The following is a 26692-nucleotide window of genomic DNA, read 5'->3' as shown; positions in this document are numbered from 1 at the left end:
ATGGCACCTGGGGAGGGGACTTCACCTCTCCCCTCCCAAATGCATACCATGGGGAAAGGCTCATGAGCAGGAGATAGTCATGGATGGATGGATGGATGGAAACTACAGGAAATACCATATTTTCACAAAAACACTCCATATCCTACACTGTCACCACTGCCCTGGACATTGCTGAGCTCACACACCCTTCAGCCAGCTCCAGGTTCAGCCAGAACAATTTATTAGTACCTGTGTAACACCTTCTTCAAATCCTTTAATGACTTCTTGCCTGCCAATCTTGAACCTGAAAGGCTTGTTTCTGTCTCTGGAGGAATCAAACTTCTTTCCATTCTGTAGCATTCCTGCCAAAACAAGACACACAGTTTCAGCCTGGGCTACATCTAAATTTAAGCACTGGAGGAGTGAAAAATTAATGTCTTCGTCACATCAGCTGCTCATTTCCATTTTCCCTTTGAAGCCTCATTCAAAAGACAGGAGAGACAACTGCAATGGTACCATACTGTTACCTTTGCCTTCCTGTAATTTAGGCTCTAAAATGGAAATAATTTTTATTATTCTCAATGCAATAGGTTACAACCCATATTGCACCAAACATTGCACTGACATACAGAAGAGCTGTTGTTTGCACAGTGGCACTCCCTGCCTAAGTGGATAAAAGCATGCAGGGAACAAGTGGGAGGCAGCAGAGGAGAGAATCCCAAGCCAGGTGCCTGATCCAGGGCTGCCCCTAATGACGTGTGTTACACAAACGGGGCCATCCCACACCATGTGTGTGAAACCTCTACACAACGTGACAGCTGCATGTGCCTGCTCCTCATACAAAAAGAAGAGACTCTGCAGTCACAAATTTGAAGACAGCAAAGGTATTTATATAAATGTTCTACCACCCTCGTTCCTCCATATTTTCATTCAGCCACGAGACACAGGCACAGGACAGGTTACTTGTTCCTTTGGATGGGCACTGTTTCAATCCAAGGGTTTGGAACACATGCCCAGATTCCTCAGCAAATGGACAAACCTTCACAGAGCACTGCATGATAGGCTATTCTCCTTTTCAAATTATAGTAGCTTTCAATTTAGAAGTACCTGGTACTTAAAATGCTTTACTCTGAATATTTTGCAAGGTTGGGCTGATATTTATATATTAGATTCAATCCTTTTTTTGTTGTGCTGTAGAGCCAGTGTTGTGGGCATACACCACGACTCTCCTATGCAAGGGGTTGTACAAAGAGAAGTTCATTAATCTGAGAAAGACTCTGGTTGCAAAGAACATTAACAAGTCCAGCTTTGAAAGAAAATGCTGAGAAAAAAAGTGTCTTTAAGATCCAGTACCAAGATACAGTTTTAGTAGTTTCTTTCCATTAAAGCAGTTATGTTAACAGATCACTTTGATGCACAAATTTTATTTTTCAGTGAAAATCATCAATTATTGTCCAATAACAAAGACGCATATTTTGCTTGCTTAAAAAGTCTGTACTATGAATCAAAGGTAAATATGAAGAGATGTGCCAGAATGAAAAACAGAAACTAAAAAAGTAGGATTCATTTTACCAACTTTTAGGCTTCTAAGGTATAGCCAGCTACTTCTGAGCTAATTACTCAGAGAAAATAGATAATCAAGTCAGAGAAAAATGCATTGTCAGGGAGCAATTCATCTAACCAGATCTAGGGATGTACATTAGGACATAATGAATCACATCCCAGTAGTGCCTATTTCTGTGCAATGAATAAAGGTAAGTCCAAACAACAGCTCAGACATAGGTGTCTCCAAATTCATTAGTAGTTAAATCAGTGGCAATGGAGTTTTGGACTGGCAGTTATGAGCACACAGTATTTGATTATTCCAGAGGGGTTCTCTGTCCAGATATTTTACATCAATATTAAAATCAAATGCCATATTAAGGAAAATTAGTCATTAGCCAAGTCCAACATTTGTCCAAGTTGGTCTTTCAGACACACCTGTGCATGTGCCCAAGGCCTTAGAAAGAGAACTATGGAATAACCTGCCCATAAGAAATGTTTCACAACCATTACCATTAGTGCCTGACATAATCCTTCAGTTTTTCACAGTAAAATAATGAAGTGCTGTATGTGTGCTCTGATGCAAGTCCACAGAATCACAGAATCTATGAGGTTGGACAAGACCTCTGAGATCACTGAGTCCAACCTATGACTCAACACCACCTTGTCAAACAGGACATGGCACTGAGTGCCACATCCAGGTGACTCCACCACCGCCCTGGGCAGCTCACTCCAATGTCTAATGACCCCTTCTGTGAAGAAATTCCTCCTAATGTCCTTCTAAACCTCCCCTGGCACAATTTGAGGCCATTTCCTCTTGTCCTGTCACTTGTTCCCTGGGAGCAGAGCCTGTTCCCCACCTGGCTGCCCCCTCCTGTCAGGGAGTTGTAGAGAGTGATGAGGTCCTGCTAAGCCTCCTCTTTTCCAGGATAAACACCCCCAGCTCCCTCAGCTACTCCTCATAGGATTTACCCTCAAGACCCTTCCCCAGCTCCACTGCCCTTCTCTGGACACTCACTCCAGCCCCTCAATGTCCTCCCTGAATTGAGGGGCCAGAATTGGACATAGAAGTCAAGGAGTGGCCTCACCAATACAGGAGGAAATTCACTTATTATATAATATATCAGCTCAGTGATATCCACAAACCCCTCCAGGCAGGCTGGGAAGCCACAGCAGCTCCTGAACAAGGTTTTCCAGCTACAGACTAGGATGGATTCATTTGTAATACAGAAATTCAGCCTGTGTTGGGGGAGGGCAGGCAGAGAGAAGCAGCTCAGAGGGAACTCTCAGGCAAATCACATAATCCTTTTTGAAGTATTTGATCTTAAATTTAAGTGACAGTCCTTCCTCAGAGCACTTTTATTTTTAAATACATCATAAAACCTTATGATTCTATGAAATGGAAGGAGACTATTACAGAATCCCAATATTTAATAGTTTTAATATTAAAACTTAGTACTGTCATTACAGTTTGCATGTTCAAAGCAGTACGCAAACATTAATTATTCTTCACATTAGCTCAAGAGGTAAAGAATATATTTATTATAAAATAGCCTCAATCTAAAAGTTCAGATTCAGATGCAAAGTTCCACAATAATTTATTATGCATTCATTTCACTTTGTAACTAAATCCTATTAAAACTCTTAGCTTAAAGCTCTGATGGCTTACTAAACACCCCACATCAAACCAGTGGCAGAATCAGAATTAACTCTTCAGAGATTCTGACAACAGCTCCTGGACAATGTCTCCCATTTAAAGTAACATTTCCATCTTCCCATGAGCTTGCTAGTTTGACACACCATTTAAAAACTAATTAATTGCACTAGAAAATGCCCATAGAAGATGTGTTAGGCCTTGTAGAAGAAATCAGGCTTTTCTGTATTTACAGCAACATTCTATTTTCAGCAACAGCTGAAAATTCATGAGGTTATGGATTCACAAGCTTCCTCTGTCATCACCTTACTGCTTTTGGAAGACAAATTGGGATGCAGAATCAAATGTGTCTGTATTCACTGAAGCTCTGGCAGGAGGGTCAGTTTTTATGTCAGTGCCCTTAAAATGCACATCCAGTCTGGAAATGAGTCAGAGACTCCACGTGCCCTGAAGAAGTTCCGATATGGATTTAAATGGGAACTTTAGATCTTTTCTATCTCAGGTTCAGAGAGTTAGAGTTGGCTATGCAAGCTCCTGGGAGTTAAAACAGCACAATGCTTTATTTTCTCTCTTGCTAATGCACCAATTGATTTTTTTTTTTGTGAAGAAATTGATTTAGTTAATATTCTTCAACAAGGATACATGCCCATCTTCAGCCTACATCTTTATTTATCTAGCTAACAGCAAGGAGAAAAAAAACCACAATCAGGAACTCAGCAATGACATTGTTTTGCAAGTCAGAACAGTCAATAAGAGTTTTGACTGAGCAAGGACATCTAGATGCCTATATGGCTATTTGTTAAAAAACCCTTAGGTTTCTGAAAGGGAACAATCATTGTATGAAAATAATTAATTGCACAAACTTGGGTTATCAGAATATGGCACGGATTTGAAAATAGTCCTAATTGAAAATCAGGTTTTAAAAATTAAGAGGGTGTAGAAAAAGAGACATTTCAGATCATGAGTCCTACTGAATCACTGATGTTCAGCTCATTGAAGCTGCAGATTAAAGAGTAGATGGATCATTTTATTAAAGAACATGACCACAGATCCATGCAAACTGCAGGACTACAATGCCATTTGGCTAAACTGGCAGTGAAAACACTTCAGGCGAGGTTCAACACAAATTATTACTTCTTATTAAAACACAGGTGTGTCTGCAGCTGTGTCTGCACTACTTTTTACTACTGCACTACATTAGCTAAGATCCCATCACTAAAATCTGTTTCCTAAGGGGAGAGGGCTAATGAAATGACACTGTCTGCACTTGCCTAATAACTTCTTAATCTTTGAGCCGATTTCAAACTCATTTGGCAGATGAACAAGGATCATACCAACACTAAGATCCTATGCACGTAATGAAAAAGTCTGTGTAGAAAGAAGAGCCTCTAAGAGGTTCTATCAAGAGAAAGGCTCAGGTTTTGTTATCAGAGAAAATATGGAGGAGAGGTCAGGAATGGAAAGGTTGCACCACAGACTAAGTTTCATTTTGCTTACTTTTCTTCTTTCATCTGAGAATGACTCAGCTGGGAATACAAGCAATCACATAGCACAAATGCCTGGAGTCAGCCCATCTGTTAGACACCTAATACACCTATTGTCCCCATAAAACCCTGCCCCAAACCATGGCCAAGCTGTTATCCACAGAAGGATGGATGGAAAGTTACCACTGAAGGCCATCTGCAGATAGTCTGTCAAACTTCTGTGCCCGAATGCAGAAAATTCACGTGTAAATTCCATTGCTAATGTTACCCACTTCAAAGGTAGAAACTGTGTCTCAACCTGTCATCTAGGCTACTCCTATGGTTAATGGAGAAAGAGTGGTATATCCAAGGATGATTCATCCTACCTAAGATTTAGATGTTAGGATTGAAATAACCTCCTGGAACTGTTTATCATTCTCAGTCAACTACCTTACAAAAGGTAAGGTACCTTAAACCAAATGCTACACTGCCAAGTTTTTATAGGGCCCTGGTGAGGCAGTATTAACTCAGCCATCCATCCCTAAGTGAAGTAGGCAAAACTGCATCCCAGGCTTCACTGACTCCAGTGTTTACTGAATTATTTGTCTCTGCAGTGTTGACAAATTCTGGGAGTCCTAAGATGAAGGTCCCAATCCAGGGCAAATCTCTTGATTTCACTAGCTGCTATCTTTTTATCCTGTACAGTGGGATTCACTTACCTCTCAAGTACCGAGGGGATAAACTGAATTAAATAGGTGACTTTCAAAAAACAGCATCATTCATCTATAAAGTATTCTATTCCCTTATGTTTTCAAGCAGTAGTTACCTACAGAATGTAAAGGCAATACATACCCTTGAAGACAGTTACTTCCTGAACACTCTTTGGCAGCAGAAAGAGGGGCAGATATTCAGAAGTTTCTAGGACACTATCCTGTTTCATTTTATGTAGACCAGAGGCTCTTCACAACAGGAACTGTATTCTGATTCCCCTCAATGCCACTACATTTCCCTGTAATCAATCTGTGCTTTTAGGAACATCTCTTTGGGTTTGGTTCCTAGGACTTTCTGAGGAGCTAATGTTGCTGTGGGTTAAGAATTTTTTATCTCAAGTGTTTATTTTTTTCCTCATAAAATATATTGTTTCTACATAAAACTATATCCTATTCTGAGAGGAGAATATATCAAAGGCTGGAAATTCTTATCTCCCTCCCATTTACAACATGCAACTATTACTAATATCCAGTTTTATCCTGGAAAATATATTATCAGAAAGGTTCTAGCAATTGCACAGAAGTCCTTATGTCAACATTGATACCTTCCCAAAGGATATAGGAAGGCACAGTTCAGCACAATTGCATAGGAATAGTGGGAGAAATGCATCCATAAAGTCACAAATCACATCCCAGGTTGATTCACACCAGCAGAACTCCACTGTAATGTTAATTGCATTTTACATTAAAATAGATCAGTTGTCTTCACGATTCAATTCTGAAATACTGTGGCAAAGCATTCCCTGCATTCAATAGTATTCCCACCTTAGCTTGCGGCCGAGTCTCAAGCTAACACACTTGATAAATGTGTGGTTTCCCTCAGGAACAAAAACAATTCTTCTATGTCTTGATGTTAAACACAGAGATCTGAGCAATAGCTTTCTAGGCAAATACTGTTAGTGCCATGTGCTTCTTCTTCCCAGGACCTAACTCCAACTCATTCCAGCTCCCAACTCCTTCCATCAGAATCCAGACACATGTCAGTCAGACATCTCACACTTCTTCCATCTTAATGTCACTATTATCTCAAAATTCAATTCACTGTTTTACACATTTCTGTCATAACAGCAGCTCCCAGTAACCCATAGTTATATCTGGCCATGAGCCTGCTCCTGCCACAACACAGTGAGCAGCACACACCTCTGATTTCCTGATTAGACTTCCAAAGCAAAACTCTTCTTGACAAATTTGTTGTGTCATTTATTTTACTCATGGGTCATTGTAATGGAAACAAAGAGTGTTGAATGTGAGTTGGAAGATGCTTTTGTTCCCTACACTGTGGTGGAATAGGAGCCACCTTACTGTGTCCTGTCTGGGGACTTTGGCAACTGAACCACAAAGCCTTGCTTTTCCAGGGAAAGGCTCAACAATAGAAGTTTAGTACCACTGCAAACACTCAGTTTTATCCTGCTAACATTTTCTCCGCTTAATATAAACAAAGCCTTATGTGGAAAAAAGGATTTACTGTCTTAGACTGCATTTTCCTGACAGCTTTCAGCCACTTAAGAAAAAAATACTAAAACTTTAAGGGAATTTTCAGTCTAGAGGGATAATAGTTGAAGAGAAAGAGGGAAGGGGATAAGCACAACTCTGCAACATATCAGCTCTTTACCACAATTATTTTGTTTTGTCTAGAAAGGCAGCAGCAACGACTTGAATGTGCCATTTGTTGCCATGACAAACCGACTCAAAGTGAAGAAGTGGGAAATGGATAGTGGTGGTGGACACTTCCCAGCTCCTGCTACTGCAGCACACTTCAGTAACACTTTATCTTTTGAACACAGGCAGCCTTGCAGCTTCATTTTCTTCGTGTATTAGATACTCATATATCTTTAATGTGGAGTAAGAGCAGCACAATCAATTATTTATTATGCAGCTGACAGCATGCAATGAAGACACAACAGACAACTCTTCAATAATGCATCACTGTGGGCTATGAATCACTGTTGCGTACAACCACAAGACAATTTGAAAGAACCTTGCACTTAGCTCGACTTCACAGCCAGGAAAATTACCTGCAATTGTCTAGTTCACTCTGCTGAAAGGCTTATTCTGTCCTAGCAACTCTGGGGATTTGCATACTTTTAAGAGAAGGAAAAGTAGATTTACCTTCAAGGGAGATATGAGGCTCACTAAGCATATTCTCCATAAGTTGCAAAGAGACCAAAACAATTCCTCTGGTATCCCATCACCTTAAAACTAATTTTATTTTAGAGTTTGATTTTGTTACTAAGTTCAGCTGTAAAATATACATATATTGCAGCATAAGGCAAATTTCATTTGAATAAGCATGGCAGAATCAGGTCAGTGTGGGAATGCTAATGAGGGGGACGATAGCTGTCTAAAGCAGCATTTTAGAGGGAATATATTTATGGAGAAATACTTTGGATCTCTTGTTTCGCTATCCCCAAACACCATGTCCTGTAACACAGGGAGAGGGAATGTTCCTCACTGGTCTGGGTCTTTCTGTCCCTGCCCTTTGGTAGCAGCCCAAAGGCACAAAGAACAGTTCAAGCATAGCTGTAATACAAAGAGAGTCTGCAAGATTTCCCACACAAGCAGCAGAGCTTGCCCACAGAATTCTGAACACCTAGTGCACCATGGGAACAGAGCAGCAAAATAATCTCTTTCTTTTCATCTTAGTTTCCTTCTTAGTTTCATCCAATGCCACATGTATTTCCTTCCCTCCTCTCTTTTTGTTTCATGGTTGCCTGTGTTCTGGGGCCATGAATTTGACATTCTGGCCTGTGGCACATACACAACTGTGCAGATGACCTCCCACTGGGAAGTTACACACTTGTGTAACAGGTTAAACCTCACTGAAATAGGTGTGAGTGTGACAGCCACTGTCTCTCAGGGTATAGCACCAGAAGAGCCCAAGGTGGAACTCCAGAGTTCTCAACACAGATCTGGGTGCAGGGAGCAGGGAAAAACACCAGAAAAGCATCTTCAGAAGTTTCTTGTGAAAGTTCTGAGCATGGCTCTGAGATCACATGAGAGGGGATTTGGGGAAATAGCACCAGGTTCTTAATTCCTCCTCTGCTCCAGGGAAGAAACTGCCAGAGGAAACACCTTCCCAGCCCAACATGACAATCTTACCAGCAGTTAGGTGTGCTTTAATGATAAGCTCTTCTCAGATTGGGCATTTTTAGTTTTCAGCTGTCTAGCCTTGTAGTATGTTTCCTTCTGAATAAAATTTGTGCTAAAAATCTTAGTTTAAGTGCAACACTTCTGATTCCCTTGGCTTAAGCTAGCAACAGCCTAGTGACAGATCTACCCATCTCTACAAGGGCACTGAACTAAGGGGCTATGGAGAGAATCACAGAATGGTCAGGATTGTAAGGAACATTAAAGATATCTCATTCCAACTCTCTGTCATGGGCAGGGACACCTTCCACAAGATCTGGCTGCCAAGGGCCCCCTCCAGCCTAGTGTTAAACACTTCCACAGATGGGGAATCCACAGCTTCTCTGGCCATGCCCAAAGACAATAAATTTGAGCATGAAAAAGAATATTATTTATGTGTTACCACTTAATACCAAGAAATGAAAATGGTATGTTGGCTTTTAGGGCATTTGGAACTGAAAAATAAAATTTCTCCCCACATCCTCTTTCCTTCCCACAGGTCCTTGTTTAGTTGGTTCTTTATCACATCCAACTTTCTTAATGCTCAGCATGGCTACAGCTCCTTCACAAGTACTATTTTACTGAGACTCATCTTGATAAACACAGCAATCGTCCAACATTGTGCAAAGGACTCAGCAGCTACTCTGTTCTTAAATAAGATGGAGAAAAGGAAAAAAATTCTTGAAAAAAAAGATAAACACACAGGACAGGACCAGAGAAGTAAATAGTTTATTAAAATGGGTGTTTACTGAGCCAGTAAGTCAGCCAGCCACAGTCAATATGCCAAGATTACATATACTTGCAGTAAGTCAGAGGCAGACACTGCTGTTCCACCATGACCTCATATGTATATAAAACATACATAATGCAGAAGTCCAATGCTTTTCATCCAGGGTGTCCAACTTTGTGATCTAGACTGGTCAGACATGCCTGTAATATCTTATTTTAGAGATGTGGTATAAGTTAGCATTATGCAATAGCCCCTCCCTTCACAAGTGTTTGGAGAATTCCCGGGGAGTCATCTCCTGCCTGTGATTCCATGCAGAAAAATGAGACATTACTTCACTGACACCAATCTGAGGCCACCAAGGGGCCTCATTCCAGCATAACACACAGAATTTCCAGGGTGATCAGGTGGAACACACTGCTGGTTCACTCAAGGGATAAGTCCCTTGCTGGGATGGAAGAGGCATCTTGATGCCCACTGACATGGGCAGACTGTAGACTTCTAGGTAGCTAAAGACAGTCAAGCTTAATTCCACCCAAAATTACTTAATGACAGTCAAGATTAGTGAAAAAATGCAGCTTAAAACCAAGCTGATTGTGATGTGTGCACCAAATGCCTTCCAGTGGATTATGTTGCCTGAGGTTCTTTAGACTCTAACCACAGATCTACCCAGTCACTTACAGTGTACCAACACACTCAGCAACCCTGCTGTAGGAATAACAGGACATAGAGCCCCTCTAGACATTGAATAAACTCTGAGAAGGGTTCATGAACAAGTTACATGTTGGGAAACCCTTACTGTATTGTCAGAAGTTCAGCCTACCAGCAACATCAGATAAACCCAACACTGTGCTGAGCAGAAGCTTTGTTATTTGCTGCAGGACTCCACTGGAGAAATGTCTTCTTTTACTTTTCTAGACCTTCATTTTAAAAGGTAGATGAGATACACTCATCAAAGGGACAAATCTTTCCACAGAGGTATAGTTTGTTCTTCCCACCTACTAAGAATTCACATGCTTTAAAAAAAAAAAAAAAGAAAGAGTATTTTTGCAGTATTGTTTTCAATGTAAACAGTGTTTTACGTGCTCCAAGGCAGACATTGTCAGTGTCATAAATATCACTGCCTCTAAACTGTGAGTTTGTTCTGAAATAATATTACTATGAGATTAAGTTTTTGCCACATTTTTTTCCTATTTTTGCTCATCATTCCTGACGTTGCAGATTCTCTTTGGTGCAAACTGGCACAGTTCCCTTGATATTAATGAAAGTACAAAAATATATGTAACAGTTTGAAACCTGTATCTCAGTAATTTAAATCTACATTGAATCATGCACTCAAGAGTATTCTCCAGAGCAGAATCCTGCAACAATATAGAATAGTGTGCATTTGAGATGAGAGCAAAGAGCTGGATGTCAAAAAGAACACATTGTGTCACCAGACAGCTGTGTAAGTACAACTCACCTTCATTTCACCCTGTGAAACAAGCACTGTAGTTTCACCCAGGTCAGCCAGTCAACAGCATACCCAGCAATAATATTATTAACCAATATACTTTGCCTTGGATATCCTGAAAGGCTTCATTCAGTAAGCCTTAAAGTATCTTCCAAGCCACAGGGAAAAGGAGCTATTTACAGAGCAGTTTGTTCTTATAAATAGGTCTTTTCCATCTCTAAGTTTTGATCTCAGTGATCTTATAAATGAACTATGGAAAAAGTAGCAGCTGTTATCTTGACAGATGAGTCTCAGGCATTGCTCTGCTGGACATTACAGTCGTCTCTCTGAAGAACAATAGGAATTTCCAAGTGACTGTATCTATTTTCATCTCCTTAATAAACCACTCATGTCTTGGGCAATGAAGCAGCAAGAACACAAAATAAACATTTTAGGGGACTCATCTCAGAGAAAAGGGGTAAGAAGAGGATATCACCCATTAGGGACTTTCTCTTTGTGTTTTACTGAAGTGAGAGAGAGAAAAAGAATCAGAAGTTTCTTACAGGGGCAGTAGGGACAAGTAGGTACATCCAGAAGGTGAGATACAGAAAGCCTGTGCACCAAGTGAAGTGCAGCCAATAGTAAGGTAGCAGGATACAGTAAGTAAAAGGATGAACCTCAATTTTAATATCTTTCTACAATTTAGCATAATCATTAATTTTGGATGTCGAGTTTTGAATCTGCTTTTAAGGACAGACAGAGGGCTGAGGTGGTTTTTCAAGGGTGGTCAGGAGACACCGCCCACCCATCCTATTATAAACACTTCTCAAGGCACTATGAGTTCAACTCCACCTTAACCCTGAATTTAAACTAATTTTCTTCACCTTTTCCTGTATTCTCATCACCAGACAACCAAACACACAATGGGATCACTCTCTATGCCCCCTCCTTGAATCTCTACAGTAGCTGGAAATAGAGAACAATGGAGTTAGGAGAACACTATACAAGTAGTAGTAATTGGGGAGGTCAGGGCCATGGGCAGAGATCTGGATCCCAGTTCACAGACTCATGGAATCACAGAATGGGTTCTGTTGGAAGGGGGCTTAGCTAGATCATCTTGTTCCAATCTCTCTGCTATGGGCACCTCTCCCTAGCCCAGGCTGCTCCAAGCCCCATCCAACGTGGCCTGGAAGACTTCCAGGGATGGGGACACCACAACCTTCCTGGGCAACCAATCCTTGCTCCCAAGACTTGTTAGATCAGCAGTGCCTGATGTGTAGGGTTTGTCCCTGCATTGCCCTCACTGCCTTTAGTGGGAGTTTGAGGGTGGACTGCACAGACCACAACCCTTGCCCAAGAGCAAAAGTGTTTTCACACTCAGGACTGCTGCAAACAGAACACATTGTAAATTAAGCCAGTTTAGATACTACAAATAGGAATGGCAGTCAGTCCATAGACACAAACAACAGAGATAAACATTGTCAAAATTACCTCAACAGCACAACAGAGTGGAGAGCAACACAAATTGCATGTGGACAAAACAGCAAAGCACTACATAAACAAATATATTATTACACCAACAACAAAAAGTCTGAAGATTTCAGCCTCTACAGTGAAATGTGTAATATTATTATCTGTAAAAGCAAAGACTGAGCTGGTGCATACATTGCATAACTCACAGAGACTGCTGTAGACCAGACTATGTTCTATCCCAGGTCACACTATCTTTTATAATCCCAGCACGTGTAACTGAAAAAGTAGTATTCCTATGAGCAACTTACTATGTGAAGTCAATAAAAATCTATTCCTAGCAATCAAATGGTAAAAACATTCAAACCACAGTATCAAAGGTTGTTTTTCTGTGGAAAAAATAATCAATGTCCTGCTCAAATTCAAAAAAAAGAGAGAATACAGTTTAGACTTGAATGGAATGAAACATTTTGCTTTAGAAAACAATACAAAGAAAAGGCTTATGTTCATCTGAAATGTTACATTCTCGGAAGACTTCATTGCTTGGTTTTTGGATTACTAGTATTTAAATCTATTTAAAATTCAGCTTGGATGAGGTCTAAGGCATTCTTGAGCACAACCACCTTTCCAGTTACATAACACCAAGCATTGCTTAGATACATGCAAGGTAAAAGACACCAGAGTTATTGAGGAGAAAACATAAAAGGAAAACAGAAAAGTTTAAATTCATAAGAAGCTTGCTGAAGGGAAGGCGTATCAGATAAAATCTAAGTATCCACACAGCCAAACCAGACAAATGAAAAGCAGAACTGAGCTAAAATCTGCATCAAAGAAGCTGAAACTTATGTAAGAGGGATACAGTTATCTGGCCTAAAATAATCATTCACCCAGACACTTGGGTATTCTACAGTGCTTTTAAAAATAATTGAACAGATCTTCCATGACCAGGTAATATGGTTTACTTTGTAATCCATAACATCTAACGTTATGGAATGTGTAAACATTCATTCAAGTTGCTTCTTCCATTTAACCATTTTGCACAGAAAAAAAAAAAAAGAAGGGATTGTGGCAGTTAATTTCTTTCCATTTTGGGAGCCATTTTAATGCTTACACACGGATCTGCTGATTTACTGGCTGCCTGCACAGGGAGTTTCAGTGATCCTGCTCACAAGGGCAGCAATCACCCAGGATACGGGGTCTTTGGAAATCATTCATCAGACTTGTAAGTATTCTGGCTGCTTGTGTCATAAAACACTTGCCAAGAAAAAAAGGAAATAAAATGGAAAAATTACAGCTATTATAATAATTACTGTATCAAAAGTCGAAGACAGCCATAACAATTCTGGTAATTCAATTCTTGATCTATCCATATTTCTGTAATTTTTGTGTGCTTTGCCCCTCTCAGTCACATCATCTGTCTTGCCTGTGCACTGTGTGCCCTGGTGTTTGCCTTCTAGCAGGAGGATTAAATAATGCCTTCTGTCCTTATGGATCCTCACTTTTTTACTTGCTGTTCACAGCCTTCTTGGAGAGGTGATCACACATTTCAAAGCCCAGCAGGGCTGCTATTCAGCTGCCAACTCTCCAAGAAAAAAGCTACCTGCATATAGATTTTTGCACAGCTTACAAATGACCCAGCGAGCCCTTCTGCTCTTAGTACTAAGGTGCCTTGCACAAGACAGCCTTTCCTGCAAAAATCTGAGCATCCCACCAGACTCCTAGACAGCAAATCTCAAATTAACATTTTGCTAAACAGTTTCACAAATACGTCTTCCATCAGTGTTTCCAAAGGGTTTAAAATAAAGTAGTATGATTAAAAAAAAAAAAAAAGAAAAGAAAAGGTGATTTATAAACCACATGCATTTGGATTGCAACACTCCATTAAGCAGAGAAGTAATTTTTGGAGCAAATGTAACAGTCTGCTTCTGTTCAAGTGTAATATTTTTCCACCTCTCTTACACCAAATTATGTGTTTAATACAGGCACAGTGCATCCTGCAAGCAGCCAGAACTCCAGCAGTGTTTAGTTGCATCTCTTTTCTAAAACTCGTACGTGGGACCATGAAACCTAAATATTGGTGCATTGCAGATTGTCATTTTTAGCTGCTGCAATACCCTGTCTTGTTTTGGTCCCTACTGCCAGATGACATCATCTTGTAGCAACTTTTTCAGTGGAGCAGCCAATGCTGGTTTTCCCAGGATATTGTTGACTAGAAATCCAACAAGAGCAATTTTTTTATAATCTTCCTGCTGCAAGTAAGACTGGAAGGATGCGAAGGAAGAGGAAATTACAGACTCATATCAGCAAGGAAGATCACAGGGGGCCCTGTGATCCTGTGCAGTGATGCACTTACTGCTGTAGTGCAGCCTGAAGGTGGATCATATCTACACCCAACAATCACACGAGCAGTATCAATTCTTCAGAGCTGATGCATGTGTGGATACACACAATTCTATTTTTTCACAGCAGCTTGAGCTTTGTGTCATGTTCTCTGCCTAGTAGTTTAATAATGGCTGGAGGTGAAGCCCTAGCAGTGAAAAAAAAATACAAACAACCTAACAATGAAACACAGAAAGGTCATTTGCCCTGCTGCAAAGACAATTTCTGCTGCAAATGTTTCACAGGCTGAAAGCATGACATCTGGCTGTCATGTAACACAGTTATAAGATAAAATACATTTGTCTTGGCCTCCACATCAAGTTTGAATTTTAGAGATGCACTGTGCATGTTCAAGTCAAATACCAAACTTCCTCTGGGTGAGCTCCAAGATCTATGTTGACTCTTGGTATTGCTTAATAAAAAGGGGAGGAAGACTTAAACTACAGATTTTGGCTTGGGCTTTTTTGTTGTTCTTTTTTGGGGGGCTGTTGCTGCTGTTTTTTGGTTGCTGTTGGTTGATTGTTCTTTTTTTTTAGTAGTCTAATGCTTTGCACAGCTATTAAAAGGATATGGAGTTTCACACACGACATGAAGCTGACAGTAAGCATTTCTAGTTATGGCACAATTATTTTTTTACTCTAAGACAGACAGACTCCATCCCAGTGACTGGGAGAACATGTTATCTGATCCCTAATTGGTTTAACAGTCCATAGAACCTTTTTAGGCTGGTGCCCAGATATGATCTTTATTTCTGTCTTTGTGGTGACAGTGCTACTCGACTGAGTGCCTTGGGCCACATCTCTGGTTGCTTACATCTCAATCATTTTGGCTCAGAAAAGAACACAAATCAGTGTCACCTGTATTTTTAAGGTTACAGGAACATGTAACTCTTGTTCTGATCTTGTTCAGAGCAGTTTCACATCCTGTTGGCTCTCCTAAAGTGTTACAGAATGCAAAGCAGAGGCTCTGCTTTTTTATGTGCTTCAGAAGTCTTTGTGGAGATTAGGAAGTGTTGCTCTGCTCTCTCCCACCTTGCTATCTGGACACAGAAGTTCTGTGCCACCTTGCTATCTAGACACAAAAGGTCAGGTTTCAAGCTGGGGTAAATCAATTGAACCTCAAAAAGGTCAATAGAGCAATGTGAGCTCGTACCAGCTGAGGAGAAATTCTCACCAAGCCATTCCAGAGATATGAGACTTGGGATACAGGGTTTTCCCACCATGTAGTCTGCTACAGATATATTCTACTCTCCTACACAGTTCCCCTAGCTCCCTAGATAGTCTATTCAATTTCACTGTATTTAAAGACAATTTGCCTTCCTGGAAGCCAGAAAATAAACATATTCTAAACCTTGCACCACAAAGATTTTCTAATACGGAATTAATCTGCTAGACACAAGACTAATAAACCTTGGCAAGACTACAAAAGATACAGTGGAAATATCTGCCCACAACTTACTCTTAACACTAAGAAACATTTTCTTTATTTGTCCTTGTACCAAGAGTCTACTGAGAGGGTAGGAAGAAGAAATTATAGAGTTTCTCTCAGTGTCCTTGCACATACACTTTGAAAGGATCAGAATACATGAGAGATCTTCATGGTTTAATTTGTGTGAAGAAAAAAAATATGTATGAGACACGAAAATAATTAGGTTTCAATACTTTTTACTGCAGCAGCAGAACATGACATAAAAATTAGTGTGTTGGCTGAGCATGGAATAAAATGAACATTTCATTACCTTAAAGTAATGACTGTATTTTATTTTGTTTTATCACAAATTCAAAGAAAGTTGAGCCAGGTTTATTTTGGCTGGGTTTGCTGCATTGGTGTGACTGCTAAATATAGGTAAATCAAACCAGAGCTCCCTACTCAAGTTTGACCCTATTAATAGAAATATGCATAACCCCGAGACACTCCTACATTAGTTAGTCTGAGTCAGGGCAGACTCCCTGACTCATCCAAATTGCATTTCTCATTTTGGGTAACAGTGGCGTGGATGTTACAGGAGGGGCAGTAAGTGATACTTGTATTAACACCTTCATTTTTGGAAATTCGGTGTGCCTGCTACAGGCAGCTTGAGGGAGGAAGGAAAAAAATAAATAAATCAAACTCTAGCTCATATAGAGAGACAGCCATCCTTCCCCCTGTGGGTGGGGAAAGTGTCAAGGGACAAATTAGTCAGTGGGTACAAAAGGAACAAAACCCCTCTATCCTGCTGTTTACTTGCACTGGCACAGGCCATTAAATGTGTATGTCTTGAGGGAAAGCCAACCTGCCCCCAGGAAAATCTGGTCCATCTTGAGGAGAGTCATCATTGACTACTGAAAAAAAAAGAAGGAGCAGGGGTAGTGAGAGGCTAAGACGATCAGGTTTAACTTCCACTGGCCTGAATCCAAATATGTAAGCAAAGGCTTAAGAGAACTTTCTACTGATGTCTCTGTGCCAACAATAGATGTGGACAGGACAAATATTTACAGACCAAAAGTGGAGGGAGACTAAATGGGGGGAGCCAGACTGCCTGCAGTGCTCATGACAGCGCTTAGGCTGTGGTGGCTCGGGCTGAGATGAGTGCAGGCTGCAGACAGGACAGGACAGGACAGCACAGCACAGGACAGGACAGCACAGGACAGCACAGGACAGCACAGGACAGCACAGGACAGCACAGGACAGGACAGCACAGCACAGGACAGGACAGGACAGCACAGGACAGCACAGGACAGCACAGGACAGGACAGCACAGGACAGCACAGGACAGCACAGGACAGGACAGCACAGGACAGGACAGCACAGCACAGGACAGCACAGGACAGCACAGGACAGCACAGGACAGCACAGCACAGCACAGGACAGCACAGGACAGGACAGCACAGGACAGCACAGGACAGGACAGCACAGGACAGGACAGCACAGGACAGGACAGCACAGCACAGGACAGCACAGGACAGGACAGCACAGCACAGGACAGCACAGGACAGGACAGGACAGGACAGGACAGCACAGGACAGGACAGCACAGCACAGGACAGCACAGCACAGGACAGGCTGACTCAATGCCACAAGATGTCTGTGCACACCTCCTAGTCCTATGCCATGCCCAGCTCCCCTTCCCTGGGGGTATTAACAGCACCACAGCCATACTATACATTCTACAGAATAACCACCTTGCTCTGCAGTGAGCCCAGGCAAGGCTGCCCGCGGGCTAAAACACGTTCAAAACAAACAAAATGGTCCTGGAGACCTGGAGGAGGTGTTGACTTTTGCTCTCCACACCCTAATGCTCTCTTTATGCATCTCTCTGAGGCCACCTCACTCTATAAACGTCTCTCTTCAACACCCAAACGTGTTGTAACATTACAGGAAAATGAGTTATTAAATGGATAATTTGGCTAAGAGATGCCTCTCACTTTATTTGCCTTTGAAAACATGAAGTAAATATCACAGTAATACATGCGTGTATCTGACTGTGTCCCTTCCTCCTCCGTCTTTTGTTGTTCATCTTCCTCAGCTGTCTGAGAATGAGTTTCTCTTAATCTGTTTTTTTGCACAGTTAAGCACAATGGAGCTCTTGAATGATACTACAATACAAACATAATCAAATTCTCCTTTTGCTGTTCCTGGAAGCAACGACAATGCTATAAAGAAAATAATAACTCTACAGTAGTGGGGAGGACTTTTGAGAGCAAAACTTTGTCCAAAAGCATCTGCATTGAAAGTAATCAAAGAAACATTAAAATGGTTGGTTGGTTGTGATAACTGGCTAGCCCATTCCTCATTTTTCCAGAGCTAAATGTATCACTGACCCTGGAGAGCAGTTTATCGCTGTGAATAAATTCAATCTATTGATCTCCCCAAATTTCCCTTCCTAAATATTTCTGTCTGAAGCCCAAGAACTGCCACTGGCTGATCACTGCAGGACAGATCTTTAGCAAGCAGAACTGTGAAATAAATAGCCACATCCTGAACCATCTAAATACAGGGCTTTAACTGCATTATTTTCAACCATTTCAAAAGCACTTACTCCCCTTCTTCCTACACACCCATGTTTACTGGAATAACTAGAAGCACTTTCAGAGATGCATGGAAAAATACAGAAATTGTCTGAAAAAGCAGTTATGTAATACAGGAGTAAACACAGATCTCCAGCTGGATGTTAAATAGAGAACTATCTTCTGCTTCTCGGTCACTTTGAGCTTTAATTCCTTAAGTGTCCTGATGTCCAAGGCATGCCCAGGTGTACAAATGAGTAATTTTCTATTTACCTTTTCTCCTAAGAAAATAAAATCAATAATGTAACTCCACAAATGTCACAAACTGCAGCAACAAGCAGCTTTCAAGAAGTAGATGAACATCCTTCCTGTGTAGCCCTAAGGAGACCCATAGAGCAAACACATCACTGTGTCCTCACAGATAAAACACTGTTTACCTGCTGTGACCCTCACATTGCATTGCAGAGTAGCAGGAGGGTGCTCCTTGAAACTACTCTACTGTGCCCATCAAATTCCTTGCTTTTTCTCCCTCTGGCGTGTACACGCCAGAAATTAAGACTGGCATGCCCCGACCATCTGCAGGAGCTAAATCATGCACGGGACATTCTTGTCATCAGGTTCTCAGTCTGCTCAAAGTAAGATTAAACAGAAGATACAATAAACTGCCCTGTGAGGCCAGTAGCAAACTCTGGGATTGGCTCCAGAGCCATGCTGAGACTTGGGAGGGGAGGGATTGCTCCATGCACAGCCTGGATGCTGCTCCATGAGCGCTTTGTGCGGTGCCGCCAGGAAGCAGCTCCCCAGCGCTGCATGTGCGTGTGGTACGGCTACTGCCAAGACAAATGTAATCATTCTCAGTCTAATCCTAAAACCCTTCATTCTTTTCCTTCTGTTTTGAGCTCTGCTTCTGTTCTCCAGTCAGAAATCTCTAAGCAGGCGCTGACCTGTCTGATCCCAGCTGGGGTCTGAGCCAACATGGATTAGCACTACTGGAGAGCTACAAAATCACGGCTGGGGCATGTCAAGGTCATGGATGTTTCCTCAGCTGAAATTGCTCTCTCTCTCCTTCTCAGCCATGTATCTTTGACCTAACTCTGCAGCTTAGAGAGCTGTCTATGCTCAGATACATTCTGTTAATTCCACGTTGCATGCCGGGGTCACGCAAAGGCTGCCCTCCAGATCAGACTCACTCTATATTCAGACAGTGAAATACAAGTGCAACCCCGAGCACTGCCCAAGGGACTCTGCCTAAGCCTGTCTGGCAGTTCAGTGCTCTGCCAGGGCCCGGGCACACGGCAGGGGCAGTGTGCAGCGTGCCTCGGGGCAAGCCTGTGATCAGGAGCCGTGGCTCACACACCTTCCTGCTCCCAGCCTTTGTGAGCTGTAATGCAGACACAGCCCGGGGTGCTGAGCATGAGAACGTGCTTGTCTCCAACCCTGCAGAGCCCCTCGAGCCAGAGGCTGAACCAGCCACAGCTCCTACACCTGTGAATCACACACATGTACATAACAGAAGGCAGTCAACATCTTTTCAACGTCTTTATTAAATTAACTGGTAAGTACTTAAAATTGCAAGCCAAGTGGGACCAATCATCATTTAATGTGGCCAGACCTGTCTCCCTGATTCATAACATCAAAAAGTCCGGCAAAAGCTGAGAAACGCACGGTGCCTGCTGCAGAGCCACTCACACAGTCTCTTTTAAACTGAAAATGCAGTAGGTAGTAACCAGATTAAAAATACCTACCACGATAACAGAATGTAATATCCGGTCTCATACACACTTTTTATTATATAAAAATGTTGGCTGAAGATGCAGATTTCTCCCAACATCTCTGCAATGCTCACACCAACACACCCATGTCAGAAACACAACAATAGTGACAAGTGGCACAGGTTTTATAATCACAGGATCATTTAAGATGGAAAGGACTTCTAAAATCATCAAGTCCAGCCATTAACACTGCTGAACATTTTTTTGCACGTAAACAGAATACAAAGGGCAGATATTTGAAGATAATTAGGTGTCTAAAGATGGAGTAGTCATACTGTGGGCGTTTCAAATGCATCTGGGCATCAAACTCCTTTGATTTCAACAAAATTATTTTTAAAACTTTTCAACTCTAATATTTTCTTGCATTTTCCTCAGGCATGAAAGGTAACTATCACAAAGTTATAGTAATTACAATAACTTCAAAGCCTGCACATCTCTTTTAAAAGTTGAACTTCCTAAACTGTTCAAAAATATCTATGACATTTAACGCTTCAAAAAAAAAAATTCTTAAAATTGAGGAATTGGACAAGTCAGATTACAAAGTTCATCATGTCCACACAGTAAAAAACATGTGTTTTTATTATCCAGTATGAAGAACCTGCACTGTAGTAGAATACATCAGTTGATGTGTGTGTTAAAGAAACATATCGCATTATTCATGCTTGTATTTTGATGGAGTATTCATAAATACTAATTCTGAGTCAGCTTTGACCTGGCAATCCCCATGGAACAGACTGACATCCTCCTTGGCTGAACTTGCTCACAAAGCACATCTGTCATTTTAAACCTGAATGTATTTCTGCCCTTGTCAACCTGGTATCTCATTATCTCACTATTCACTCACAAAAGAAATGATGAATCATGAACACTGGGGTACAGGGAACCAAATACACTCAATAAAATTAACCTCATTATGTCAGTTGTGAGTAGCATGATGAAAATCTCTGAGGGTTACTCCAACACAAGAAAAGAAGAGTTGTGTTCTATTGAAAATAATGATGAACAGATACTTAGAGAAAAATCAGCAAAATCAGGGCTACAGGTGAGCAGCATTTGAGAGGTTTTTGCTGTGGGACATTAACAGATGAGAAATGTGACATCTTTCACAAAGGTTTTTTTGTGTATTTAGTTTGATCACTAGGTCTAGAAAATACACAAAATATTTAGCATTTTATACTTAAACAGAACAAAACTGTTACAATATCAACTGAAAAGTCTTGCACTCCAACTATCCACAGAATGAGGCTGTATTTTACCAATAACAAGAGGCCATCCATGTTATTCCTTGTAATGTCTATGATGCAGGCCTGCATTGGGAAAGGCATCAAGGTGCTCAGTATCACTGTGCACAGACTGCACCACTGCCACCTGCAGTGCCCAGGGATGTGCAGGCAATCCCAGGATCCTGCTGTGTCCACATAGCCCTACCCATGTACCAGTCCTCTCTATGTAGTCAGACCACTACAGATCATCCAGTGACCCCAGAACTGGTCCCCAAAGCACCTCCAGTGCTAGCAGGACTTAAAAATCAAGGTGAACTTCTGTGCAAGGTACACAGCGTATTTCTAGGTGGGATCATTTTACTTTACAATCACTCTGTAGGGAATTTTTCCATGTTTTTTCTAGTGTTGCTATTTTTATTTTTCCCATACACAGATGTCCTTGAGATATGCTTAAAGCCCAGACTGTGAAGACTGTTTGCTAACGTCGGGTTTTCCTGTAACATGATACAGTTCTGATGTGTGTGTGACACAGAGAACCTCAGAACCACGCGCCCTGTGGGCAGGAACACACAGCAGAATAAGAGTCAAAAAGTCTTGCTGCAAAAACTTGCTTTGCCTGTACTACATTGATAAGGCAATGTTTTCCAGAGGAGTCAATCAAAGAAAGTTTTTAAAGAAGAACGAAGTAGTGGGATGTCAATTAAATGAGATGTGATGATTGCAAGGGGATTTAAGCAAACAGTGTTTGTTACCCTGAGCAGCACCATGGCTTGTCAATCCTCCGGAGCTGCAGATGTTTCCGTGTGTTGCAGATTCCCTTGGAAAGGCTCCCTTCTTGTAGGTGCTGCTGTCTTCTGCTGGGCATGTCTAGTACTTATAATTTTTTATAGAAAGAGCCATTACAGCTGTCTGGTCCCTGCTCCAATCCCAGGTTTCTGCCCAGTAATCCCCCCATCAAAGACATACCTTGAAGTCAAACACCCATCTGTTTCAATGCAGCTATTTTGGTTTTCATATTTAATAAGCACTATCTAATAAAAATTGTATCAACCAAAGTGGTCTAAAAACATAAGTAAGTCCTATGGCTAAGCATGGAAAATTACTTTCAAACATGATCTTACATTCTATAATTGACCAAGCATGTTTTTAATATCCTTCTGATACATTTCAATTACTTTTCTGAGAAGTGACCAGTTCTAAGGATGTTCAATGCAAGCTGGTGATCAGAATGCAAGTGGATGTTAATGCTCACAGAGCTGTACTGGCTCATCCTTCACATCTTGTGCAAAATGCTGACTGTCCTCTGGTGTCAGTGAATTCCACCCATGGGAGGGCACCTTTTTGGTGGTGCCAAGCATTAGGACAAGAGGCAACAGGCAGAATCTGATGCACAGGAAGTTCCAGCTGCACATCAGGAAGGATTTCTTTCCTGTGCCGTGACTGAGCACTGGAACAGATTGTCCAGACAGCCTGTGGAGTCTCCCTCACTGGAGATGTTTCAGAAATGTCTGAATGCAATTCTGTATTTCTGTGCTCTGGGATGACCCTGCTTGAGCAGGGAAGTTGAACCAGATGACCCAGTCTAGTCCCTTGAACCTGACCCATTCTGGGATTTACCTGACCATTACCCAGAAGCTGGAAAATCAGGTAACATTTTGATTGACACCATTTTGTAGTTCTCATTCATATCGATACAGGTAAAGGTGTCAAAGATACAGACACACAAAAAATGGACTGCAAAAGAAGAAAAGTAACTGGCATGATCAAACCTAGGGAAGCAAATTAGTTTAAGTTCAAATATTGTTATGGGGGGAGTTGGACAAATTATCAGCCCAGCCCAAAGAACCATGAATCCAGGAAGGATGTGAAGCCTCTGGGACTAATCTACACAAGGAAAAGACCATTGAACAAGAATGCAACCAAATCTTCCAAAATACATTACAAACTGCTAATTAACGCACCTACATGCCAGAAGTGATCCTTGCAATCTCTTCTTCTGGCTTCCTACTCTAATGGAGGCTGCAGGATTTTCACTAAATAATTCCTGTTTGAGTTAGAGCTGATTTAAAGATTTCTCATGGAGATGAAGCGATTGCAATTATTGATTGGTATTCATTTATAAATCAGTATTGCCAGTTCACATGTATTCCTTATTATAAGGTGAATTTGCAAAATTTCACTTTCCAGTTATGATATCTTTGTGTCTCTTGGTGAACTAGCAGATGAATTCAATTGTCCTATCAATTTTCTATTCCGCATGTAAGTAGTAAATCATCCCTTAACCTCTGCTGAATAAATGAGGCATTTTATATTCAAAAGATCTCCCAGCACTTCTACCACCCTCATGGCTCTTTCCAGCATTGCAGACTACAGAACTGAGCAAACTATTTTTTAAATATCTGTGTGAGACCTCTGGCCCTCCTCTCTTCTCCTGCATGCTCCTGTTTATACATTCATGGATTGCAGTCAGCTTTTTGGCCAAAGAACAGCTCAGAGCATGTGTTCAGTTGATAACCAACCACCACTCCCACATCTGTTTCAAAGTCACTGCTTCACATGACAAAGTTCTCCTGTATCTGTAAGCACAGGAATCACTCTTTGCTCTTCCACCTTCAAGACTGTAAAGAGTTTTACAGCAACGGAAACACATTATTTACTTGTGACAATATTACATAGTGATCCCTCTTACTACTGTGTATCAATGACCTATGGGATGAGAACATTTATTTAGGATGTATCTGTTAATTTTTGTCACCTTGATATCTTCCTCTACTGATAAAAAAACATCACAGTGGGGCTGACATCAGTCCATTTTAAGGTCTACTGGAAAGTCCTCTATTCAATAAGCCAATTTTAGATCCACTGGCATGGGGTTTTTTTGTATTTTTTTACGTTTCTTATTCAGGGTACCATGAATTCCTTGCAGACCATGATGGAAAACCTCATGATCCTCTGTAAACATTATCCAGCCATCCATATACCTACTCCTTGAGAGCCAGCTTGACAAGATTTTCTACTGATGATCCCAAAATTGTCTGTTTAAAAGGCATTTGGATTATGCCTTTAATAATACACAGTAATTTTTGGTCAGCTCTGAAGTTACCAGGCAGCTGGGCCAGCTGATCATGGTTGTAGCTCCCTTCCAAGTGAAACAGTCTATTCCATTTCTATGACATCCTAAACCAGAATTTTGTCACTATTACTCACCAAAAACACAGATAAGAAAGACAAACTGAACAAGGTACAAAACAACATAATACATTTCAGAACAGTAATACTGACACAAGAGTCAGAATTTATTTTAAAATGTGAACACTAAAAATCCACACTCCCTTTGACCTGAACTTTTTAACATTATAATGTAAGGTCTTTACACTTATACTGTTTTTATACTATGGCATGCATACACCTGTATTAGAGATGTCTTCCTCAAATATACCTAAAAACAGGAAAACAAGTTGTAAAGATCTACCCTAATCCATCTTAAATGTGTAAGTGTTGATCCCATATTTAAGCTAACACTGTAATCTGTTGTATAAGATATGCATCACAGTTTAAAAAAAATATATGGTGTGCTGATTTTTTTTTCTAAGTTGTTTCCCCAGCTCTCTGGCAAACAGCAAGGAGAAAAGCATCCACGGGTTGTGGCTTCTCCCCATAAAAAAGTCCAAAGTACCATCCTCATATGAGGGGCCTGTCATCAAATCCATCTTCACTCAGCTAGGCCAAAAGAAGCACTTCTAAATTAGCAAGTGCTGTTTCACAAGGAGGAGCAAAAGGAAGGTTCAGTAAAACCATTGTTTTACTTTTAAATCCAAGAGCAATGAATCTTTTGCAGGGGAAAAAACAGTTCCAGCATCTTGTGCAGCACTGTCACTACTTCAGTGTAAGGTGGTTACTTCACCTTCTGTAAGGTTAAACACTTCACCCTGCTAGTGCCTGGGACATTCAAGTTGATACCTTCATCAGGATCTAATGTAGTTCTGATGAATCCTGCTCAGTGACAGGTTTATACAGGTCATGCTCAGAAGTTACCTTGGCTAGTGACAGTGATTCATTTTCTGATAAGAAGCTAATTATAGAAGTTTGACATTTTCAAATGCTCAACAGAAAGGCAACAGTACTTCCTTTAAACAAAGTGATACACGCTGTATTAGTAAATATATTTATAACAATAATTCTTTCCCCACGTTTCCTTTGTCTGCCTGTTCAAAATAAAATGCTCTTGTTGTGCACCACAATCTCAGACCTGGAATGATTGTTCACCCACCACTAAATAACTGTGAACCAAAAATGTCCTTTAGTACCAAGTTTCAAGAAGGAAATTTTTTGTCTTCTTTCTTGGGGGAAAAAAAGTCAAGCAAATTTATTCTGAGATCACTTGTATAAACAAATAATAGCACCACTAGAGAGTCCTCATCACAGCAGTGTTATACCTATGGACCATGCTAACAAGACAAACTTGTCCCAGTACATTATTGCAATGGAGAGATTGAGAGTTTGCTATGGGAGGGTCCCCAAACTGTGCACTACTGGGAAACTGGACAGACAGAAATGTGAGAAGGAAGCAGAAATAAATACTCCCCCTTGTTCCCACAGGCAAGCCTTCTCTTCTTTTCTCTACAACCACCCAAATGCTTTGGCTCCCTACACCAATGCAAAACTCCAGGCCTGCAGCAGTGCCAGATAACAACTGTGGCTGTTGCTCTTTCCATCACCCTGCATTTCCATTCTGTTGTCCTGATGTCCTTCACAACCACTTCTTCCCTCCTTTCCCAACTTTTCTTTCACATCAGATTTTCAGCCCAGTTCACGGTGCAACCACTGCAACACTTCTACACAAACAGGACAGAGTGATGCAGAGGCAGAGGAAATAGTTGGGAATGTCCCTGCATCCCCTGTTTCAGCCCCACATATTCACACTGCAGCATCCTCAGTGTCTGTGACAAGCTATTATGTTGCAGCATAAGAAACATTTTCAAACCAGGGCTGCACTCACACATTCTGTTGGATGTGCTAAAAATCTCCACTGCTTCATCCTCTGAGGAAGCAATCTGAAAACAACTCTCAGCTTAATGTACTACCAGAATGTGCTTAAGAAGCTGCAAAACAAGTAACACTGGAAACTAACAAAAACTTGCAAGTGACTAAACAAATATACTAGAAAATT

At 41.0% G+C, this 26692-nt stretch overlaps 1 protein-coding gene across 2 annotated transcripts in view; it reads right to left on the bottom strand.

Annotated features, from left to right (window-relative positions):
* The window catches only part of FKBP1B (FKBP prolyl isomerase 1B), a 45424-nt gene that overhangs the window by 3022 nt on the left and 15710 nt on the right, over window positions 1-26692 (bottom strand). For both annotated transcript variants that reach the window (XM_014872964.2, XM_088162476.1), the window contains one exon: window positions 229-341. In XM_014872964.2, coding sequence (XP_014728450.1) covers window positions 229-341 — 113 coding nt within the window. The remainder of the gene's footprint in view (window positions 1-228; window positions 342-26692) is intronic.

Source organism: Sturnus vulgaris, chromosome 3 (genome assembly GCF_052056855.1).
Source record: "Sturnus vulgaris isolate bStuVul1 chromosome 3, bStuVul1.hap1, whole genome shotgun sequence".
NCBI lineage: Eukaryota > Metazoa > Chordata > Aves > Passeriformes > Sturnidae > Sturnus > Sturnus vulgaris.
The sequence above is the reverse complement of the archived record's forward strand: the minus strand, read 5'-3'. Positions and strand labels throughout refer to the sequence as shown.